At 61.6% G+C, this 8,473-nt stretch overlaps 1 protein-coding gene across 1 annotated transcript in view; it reads right to left on the bottom strand.

Moving 5' to 3' along the window:
- Positions 1-926: 926 nt before the first annotated feature.
- RBFOX3 (RNA binding fox-1 homolog 3) overlaps positions 927-8,473 on the bottom strand; it is a 210,528-nt gene continuing 202,981 nt past the window's right edge. Inside the window, exons 9-12 of the mRNA XM_060132785.1 lie at positions 7,933-7,972; positions 6,969-7,030; positions 5,931-6,009; positions 927-2,313 (exon numbers count right to left, since the gene is read on the bottom strand). Coding sequence (XP_059988768.1) covers positions 2,311-2,313; positions 5,931-6,009; positions 6,969-7,030; positions 7,933-7,972 — 184 coding nt within the window. The 3' untranslated portion in view covers positions 927-2,310. The remainder of the gene's footprint in view (positions 2,314-5,930; positions 6,010-6,968; positions 7,031-7,932; positions 7,973-8,473) is intronic.

The following is an 8,473-nucleotide window of genomic DNA, read 5'->3' as shown; positions in this document are numbered from 1 at the left end:
CACAGCCCCAGCTTCCCAAGAGCACGGTCCCCAGTCCCACCGACGGTAAAGGCTCGTATGCAGGAAAATAATATGTCGGCGTTTAAGCCTGTGCCCCTCTGGCGTGTGTAATCGCTCCGAAATAAATGATCCGACGCTGTGAAAAATGAAGAACGCAGGTCTTGGTGAGACGTGGGGCGGACAGCGCGTCCCGGGTTTGGAGCCCGCCCCCATCGCAGCGCCCAGCCCGAGGCTTTCAGGCTCTTGGTTTGGATTCTGCTGCTTCCCTTCCCAGCTCTCCCTCCTCTTCTGGCTGGGAGTTGAGGATGGCGGCCACTGTCCTCCACCCCACTGCGCCGGGGCTGGGGACTCACACCCGGGGTGGAGCAGTGGGCTTACCTTCAGGCAGCTCCTTTCCTTGGGACCACGGCTGGGCCCCGGTGCACAGGCAGAGCCAGTGGTGTGGGCAAGATCCCTGAGGGCACCAGCCTCAACTGCCCAGCCGGCCCTCCTGTATTCAGATGTCTGCCCCACCGGTCATCAGGCACACATGTGGAGTGGCCACCACTCAGCAGCCGGTGGGGCTGGGGGGCCTTTCTGCCCCAGACTCTGCTGGTAACGTCACAGACCTTGCTCGCAGGGTAGACAGGGCAAGGCTGCGGGGAGCACGTGTGAGCCCTGCCTCCGGACTCCTGGGACGGGATGGGGAGATGGCAGTCTGGAGGAGAGCATGGGGGCTCTAGACTGTCTCCCATAGGGTCTTCTGACTCCCCTCTGGCCATCTGGCTTCCTGGGAGGAGCTGCCCATCCTGGGGCCACCCACAGTGGGCGTCCTGGTCCTCTGTGCCCTCTACCCTCTGTGCCCGGGAGCTGGCAAATCAAAAAGAGTTGTCCTGGTTTGAAGAAAAATCTTTATTAATAATCTTAATAATAATAATGCGGTTGATTTGAATGGTCACACCTTGGAAGCATACAGAATGGTAAGAAAGGAAGCCTGGGGCCTGGCTGCAGTCCCGGGGTTGAGAGGGGTGGGAGGGCGCAGGGCCGGGGGTGGAGCTGCTGCAAGAAAAGGGTCGAGAACAGCAGAGGGTGGAGGGGCCTGTACAGAGGACGAAGCCGGAGGCAGGGCGGGGCTATGTACAACGGGAATAGAAAAGGAGCCTCATCTCAGTAGCTTCAGGAGCTGATGCTGAATATAAAGTGAGGTGTATTTTTTTTCCTTTTAAAGTTTTGTGAGACAGTGGAGCCATGTTGGGAGCCTACATCTTTTGTTGTTTTTTGCTGCTCCCCCGACTCCAGCTCTCCCTGCCTGGCCAGCGGCTCCTCCCTGCTGCCTGCTGTCTGTTGCCCCCGCGAGTCTAGGACCTGAGCCGGGAGCAGGGGAGGGGGCTGCGGACCGCCCAGGCCTTCCCCCACCCCTGGCTCTCCCTGCTTGGACGTGCCGTCCAGACCCATAGCACCGTGACCCGAACCCTCGCCGTGCAGCCAGGTGCCGGCCCGTCCCTCTGTTCCTCTCTGCAGGACTGGGCCCTGCAGGGCGGGGGCCAGAGGGCTCTTCCCAGCTGCAGCGTGAGGCTGACCTTCTCTCTCCTGGACCAGGCCCAGGGCCTCCTCCAGAAAGGGAACCAGAAACGACCAGTCAGAACAAGACCTCGGCCTCAAGGCCCTCACCCCTGGCCGGGCAGCCAGAGCCCCCTCATGTGGAGGGAGGGGGCCTGGGTGCCCTGTAGTTCTGGAAACATATCAGCCCTTGGTGTTGAGGTCGGACCCCAGGGCTGCTGGTTGGACAGCCTCCAGTGGCTGCAAACTCCTCCCCAGGTTCGCAGGACACAGGTGTTGGCGGCGCGGCAGGAGGGGTAGCCGGGGCCCAGAGCGCAAGACACAGGGTGACTGGGCACAGCCGAAGCCCCGAGATGAAAAGCAGCCCCCGTCCCCGCGCCCGCCCAGTCGTCCCTCCGCCGGCACAGTCGGCAGCCAAGGTCGAGTCCTGCTGGCCACTCTTCCTGCTTGGGCCTGCAGCCGCTCGCCACTGGCCCACGCTGCCTTGAGTGGGGCCCGGAAGGAAGACGTGGTAGAAAACGGAGTCCCTCCCCTCCCGCCTCCCTCCTGCCAGCGCGCTGCCGGCGCCGGGGGCCGCGGACCTGCTCCCTCGCTGCGGTGCGATGGCTCGCGGGCTCGCGGACTCGGACGCGGTGGGTGCTTCTCGGTTTGGTTGGCTGTTTTGCTGCTTGGATCTGAACATCTTTTTTTGTTTTGTTTTTTGTTTTGTGATTTTTTTGTGTTTTTTTTGTTTTTGCCCTTCATGGTCCAAGAAGGAAACGGTGGAAGCTTTCACTACAACAGAAACAGAAAGGCGCGACTTGCAGTTCACAGGAGCACCGGCCAGGCGTGCTGCCGGGGCAGCGGGACCCGGGACCCCGGGTGCCAGGAGGGAAGAGAGGAGGCGCCCCCAAACCGGCCCCGCTCCCAGCTTCAGGAGCCCCCTCATCTTGCGTAAGGGAATTTAATGCAGACCTCCGGCCTCCAGGGCAGAGAGGGCACGGCCGGTGGTGGGGGCAGAACAGGGCAGCCGGGATGAGCGCAGCTGGCAGACGCAGCTGGTGGACTCTGCTAAGACCTGGGTGGGCAGGGTCTGGCTGCTCGGCGCAGATGAGGGCAGAGGTCAGGGCGTGGTGGGTGGATGACGCTGCATGGGCCACGTGGGGGTCTGGAATGAGGCGGCTGAGAAGGTGCTCTGGGCAGTGGTGGTGAGTTGGCTGGGCACCCTGCGTGTGACCTGCCCACTCCACCAGCCAGGACAGATGTGCTGGTGGAGTCGGCGGAGGCTCGCGCCCCGGCTGGCGGGGACCCGCACCCTCTAGCTGCGCCCACACCCCTGGAAGCCCAGCCCTGGCACATAGGAGACCTGGGCCTCCTTGGTCCCTGCCACTTTTTCCTGTCGCAGAGGTACCAGGGCCGCATATGAAACTTCCAAAAGCTCCCGCGGCTGTCTCAGCTTCACCTGCAGGCCCCAGAGCCCTGCAGCAGAGCTAAGCCCCAGGCCTCTCGGGACGGCAGGTGGACGCTGGGCACTGTTCCGCCAGGGAGTCCGGAGGACGGGCACCACCCTCCCCTGCTCTCTCACTCAGACTCCCCCCCCGGAAATGTACCTGGATAAGAACGTTTCAGGTTGGGGAAGGGGAGATGGTGCTGCACTCTGCACAGACCCAGGTGCCAGGCTGGCAGGGACCCCATCTCAAGACTGTGGCTGGAGAGGACAGACTGTGGGCGGTGAGGCAGACGGGCTGAGCGGAGGGCCCTCGGGCGCTGCAGGGCTGGACCGCTTTTGGGCTCTGGGGCAGGGAAATTTCTCCCTACGCTCTCCCTTCTTATAACAGAGACTAAGGAACCCCTGAGGCTGGTGGGGCTCCCGCACGACTTGTGACAACTTCAGCAGGAAACATCAATAAAGTTTAATCAGAAATGTTAGTTTAGCTGGATGGGGACAGAGGGCAGAGACACTTACTCCTGTGATTAGCTGGGTGACGATGGGGAGGGAGGAGTACTGTCGAGGCTAGGAACCCACCGACTGAGGCAGACAGACGGGAGCCCCTTGCTTCCTGAACCCCAGGGGAGGGGCCGGGGCTCTGGCCCAGACTGGTTGGGGTGGCTTCCTGGGGAGGCCGGGCTGGCGTCTTCCATGGCTCTGTGGCCCGGGGGCATGGGGAGTGGGCATGGCCCTCTCAGGCTCTATTGCTAGTTCTCGGGGAGGGGTCTTCTGCCAGCCTAGCCCCTCCCACTGTGTGCATACTGTACCTGAAATGGCTGGGGGGGGGGGCACAACGTCAACAGAGTCAAAATAGGAACCAAGGTTTCAGACATACGGGGGTGACCAGGGTCAAAGACACACACGCCATCGTGGCGGGGAGACCAGTTGGCCGGAGGTAAAACCTATGGACTTAGAGTCGCAGAGGTCAGCGGCGCGCGTCGCTGACCGGGAGGGGCGCACTGTCCTCCTGGTGGCTGTGCCTGGTTTTGGACTGCTGGGTTTGGTGTGTACTAGGCAGTCAGTGTGAATGCTGTTAGGGGCTGGGCCTCTTGCTAGTAGGGGGTGAAGCGGCTGTACCCTCCTCGGCAGAGGCTAGCCTGCAACATCAAAGATGAAAAACAGCCAATCAGTACCGCCTTTTGGGAGAGGGGGAAAAAGCAAAAAGAAAAAAAAAATAAGGAAAAGCAAAAAGAGAAATAGCTAAATCCCGTTTTCTGCCCGCCTCACGGTCTGCCTCGGGGAGAATGGGCGCTGGTTGTCATGGCAGCAGGAGGGGCCCTGGGCCTGTTTCCGATGTGGTGGTCTTGGGGTCAGGGAGGTGCTGGGGTCACCAGCCACAGTGCTTCTGGATAACGAGGCTTGAGATGTTTTTCGGCCACTGTCTTGGCTCAGGCCTGGCCCTTCCCTGCCAGCTTTCTCTGTCATCTGTAATCTGGGGGGCAGGGCTGAGCAGAAGCCCCACCTCCTCAGCGCCCAGCGGGGCTGCCGGGGTCAGGACTCAGCCCCTCCAGGCACGGGAGGGCGGAGGGACCTCTTGTCAGGGTTCCCAGGGCCTCGGCTCTACCAGGAGGGGCTGCATCTGCTCACCCAGCTCCGTGGGGCCTCCTGGGGTCCCTGCGCCTCCTCCATCCTGCTGGGAGGACGGGCCTTTGGCACTGTTGCTCTCCGGTGCCCCTGGGCTCCCCTGGGTCAGGGAGGCCCGCACAGGAACCTCCTGCCCTACCCACCAGTTTCCCCAGAAAAAGGAAGAAAGTGGCAAGTGGCAGAGAAGGGAAGTTGGGGAAAAAACAGAAAATCTTAAAAAAATCAATAAAAGGAAACACAAGAGGGAACCCTTGTGAATTACGATCCTGGAGCCACGGGGCCTGCAAGCCACGGTTCTGGGGCCTCCATCCAGGAGTGGGTGTGGGCCCCCACCCTGAGGCCTGGGCCCCATGGCTGCCAGCAGTCACCGCAGGCTGCCTGGGATATCTGAGGCTCGTTAAACATCAAAAAAGACAAAACAAAAACTGGGAGGGAGTAATCAAAAACAAGGGAGATGAAAAAAAAATCCGTATTGTCTCTGAACCTCCTCCCTCTTGACCCCCGCAAAAATGTTTTCATCTTTGATGCTGGATGCCAAGCTAGCTAAAAACCGACAGTAACACCCCCTGGGGTTGGGGGTGGGATGGGCCTGGGAGGTAGGTGTCCACTGCAAGCAGATTTGGGGGTACAGAGTGAGCTGGGCTGTATGTGTCAACAGCTGGCCATACACACACACATACACACACGCTCACACACACACACACTGGCCCACACACCTCCGGCCTCAGCAAGCCCAGGAGTGCGCCTCTTCCGTCCCGCCCCCGGCCCGTGGTCAGAGGCCCCGTCTCCCCAGGAGAGGGCCTGCAGACTCAGCCGGAGCCACGGACGGGCCATGGAGCAGGGCCTTGGGTGAGAAACAGCAGGTAGCCCTTGTTCCCCACCTCGATGTGAGAAAAGGTACAGCAAGGGGGTGACAGAACACAGAGGGACCATGGCACGGACACACCCACATGAGGGGAAGTGGAGGCCCTGCCTGCCTCTGGAGCCTCTGCCGGAGGGTTTTGTTTGGTTTTCCTGGTGAGGGGAATGGAAGGCCCGGACGGGACTTTCGTTACAGGGCTCAGAAAACCGGGCCGCACCAGGATGCTTCCCAGACGACCAGACGTCACTACTGGGCAGCCGACTGTCTGGGCAGACCTGCCTCCCTCTAATTCCACAAGGGCACAAAAGGGCAAGTCCTCCTCCAACTCAAATCCAGGCCTCTGTCTTCCAGGCACCAGGCCGAGGGCTGGGTCATTCCCCTAAGGGCTTGCCCACTCGCCCACCCCCCGCCACACACCTGGCTGCAGCGCGAGCCGTCTCGTCACGGCTCAGGGCAGCCAGGCCCCAGCCTCCTTACCATGGTTCCAATGCTGTAGGTCGCCGCGGGGCCAATGGTGTGATGGTAGGGGTCAGCAGCTGCGTAGACTCTGCCATAACTGGGGAGGTGAGCACAGGGGGTGGGGTGTGGGCAACGGGGCATTTGGGGGGCCAGCAGGTCTCCTGCCTCCTCCCAGACGGCGCCCCAAGGCCCCTCCCTCCCCTGCACGCCCCCTTCTTCTTCCTGCCTGTTTGGAGGGAACACAGCCGGTCACCCTCTGAACACGTCCAGCGAGTGCTGACCCTGAGCGCTGGCCTGCTGCGCCCCCGACAAGACCCACAGGCTGAGATACAGTGTGAGGCTGCGAGGAAGGTGTGGGTCCAAGGGTGCCGCCTGCCCTTGAGAGGGAGGGCTGGGCAGTTCCCAGGCCAGAGCCGGCACGCGATGGCTGTCCTCCACGAAGCGCCCACCGCCTGGCCGGTACTGGAGCCCGCACGCTTCCCCAGCCTGCAGCCCTGCAGCCAACAGGCCGAGTGCCCACAGGGAAAGGTGACAGGCCAGCCCCCCCCACAAGACCTACCCTCAAAACAAAAGAGAACCCCCCTTGGGCCTCTGGGTGTGCTTCCAGGTGGGCAGAGGCCTCTGCTCCCAAGGTGCACACACTCTGCCTTTCTTTCTCGGGGTTGAAGGGTTTCAGGCCTGGGAGCGCTGAGAAGCGTCAGAGGCATGCCCGAGCAGAAGCAAACGCTCCTAATTACCTTTCTCACTCGGGCCTCCAGAGCTTGGGGAGGGGGGTTAGGCCTCCAGGGCTGGGCATCAGAGGAGCTGTCCGCTACCCGAGAACCAGGGGGTCCCGAGGCTCCCCTCTCTTGCAGGCAGGAAGTGATTACAGAAGTTTGGGGCTTGCTGGCTTGGGGTCTCCAAGCTCACATGGACCTGCTCTCCTTTGCCCAGACCCTGCGTCCACCAAAGGGAGGCACCCCCAGGCCCTGAGTGTTGTGGGTGAGGGTTCCTGTCTGTCCCAGCCCAGCCCGACGACCCATCCATCTTCTCCCCGCCCCCGCCCACCGCGGGTACCTGTCGCTGTAGGCGGCCGCGGCTGCTGCGGGCTGAGCGTATCTGTAGGCGGCATAGCCTCCCTGCAGGGTAAGGGGAGGACACGGCACACGGGCTTAGTGGGCTGGACACAGCATTTCAACCTTCATCTTGGCCAGGTGAGGGGCAGCTGGTGCAGGCCTGGGGGTACCTGGCTTCTGGTTTCGTGGCATGGTTCAAGGTGGGGTTTCTGTTCACCTCATTCATTGATGCGTCCATTTGTGCGTTCAACACACACGGGTGAGCATCAATGATATGTCTGGCTGTGTTCAAGGCTTTGGCACACGGTAGGTGCTCACAGAGTCGCCACCAGGCCAGCGCAGCCCTGACTCTGATGCTGATGGGTATGGAGGCTCGGTGCTATCCTGGACACTGGGATGGGACAAGGGCAAAGGGCATTAACTCAGACCACGTCTTAGCCCTGACCAATGGACTGCTGAATTACAGGCGACCACCCGGGATGGAAATGAGGTCTTGTGTGGGGTGGGGGTGGGGGTCGTCAGCAAGGGCTCCGAGCTAGAGGAAGCAGTAAGTGCAGCCCCGTGAAAGAAGAGAGGAGACAGGACCCCATCAAGGGGGTCTGCCCTGGAGCCTCTACCTCCTGGTCTCTCTCTGGCCTCTGCAATGGACACAGGGTGCCTATGGGGGCTCACTCAGTGACCCCAATGCTGTTAGGGATATGGGAGATTCACCCACTGTCCCCATCATACAACTGACACCTTGTGAAACGGAGAAGACACGCCTGGCTCATCGGGCTGCTGGGGGATCCATTGCTACTCGCACCCTGAGCACAGATAACCCAGGTTTACCTGTGCTGAGGTCGCCCCCTGGGCTCCCAGGACGGGAGGGGGTGGGGGGAGTGGGGCTGGGAGTGGGAGACACTGACTGTTCACTGAGACATACGAAACGCCAGATTCCACCCTCCCTCCCCCGGGGCTACACTTACATAAATCTCAGCACCATAAAAGCCATCCTGATACACGACCCTGGAAGCAAACGGACAAGAAAGTGGTGGGAACGCTGGAGAGGTGGGGTAGGCCGGCTCCGGTGTCTGCTGAGGAGGGAGGGGGCAGGGTGCCAGCCCTGCCCATGGGACTGGCATTTTAACAAGCGTTTGCTCCAGTGCCCTGTTTTGGTATAACAATAGAGTAACACCCTTGCTGGTCAGCTCCTTTCTCCCACAAACCCAGGGGCCCGTCGGCCCACCTTGCTTCCCCTTCCCCTACTCCACCCCAGGCAGCTGTATCCCCCCCATTAGGGTCGGAGGGCCCCGGGGAACGGACCAGGGAGGGCTTAGAGAAGGCCCACTGAGCTCCAGGGCCGACCACCACCCATTAAGGCATCGGGCAAGGTGCTGGGGCTCTAAACATCCCTCACATGCCAGAGACCCTGAGATCCGGTGGCAGGGCGGAGGTGGGTGTACTGATGTGGAAGCGACTGCTGTGTGAAGTTTGGGGTTCCCACCGCCCCCCACCCCCGCGCCACAG

This window comes from Lagenorhynchus albirostris, chromosome 20, assembly GCF_949774975.1.
Source record: "Lagenorhynchus albirostris chromosome 20, mLagAlb1.1, whole genome shotgun sequence".
NCBI classification, from domain to species: Eukaryota; Metazoa; Chordata; class Mammalia; order Artiodactyla; family Delphinidae; genus Lagenorhynchus; species Lagenorhynchus albirostris.
The sequence above is the reverse complement of the archived record's forward strand: the minus strand, read 5'-3'. Positions and strand labels throughout refer to the sequence as shown.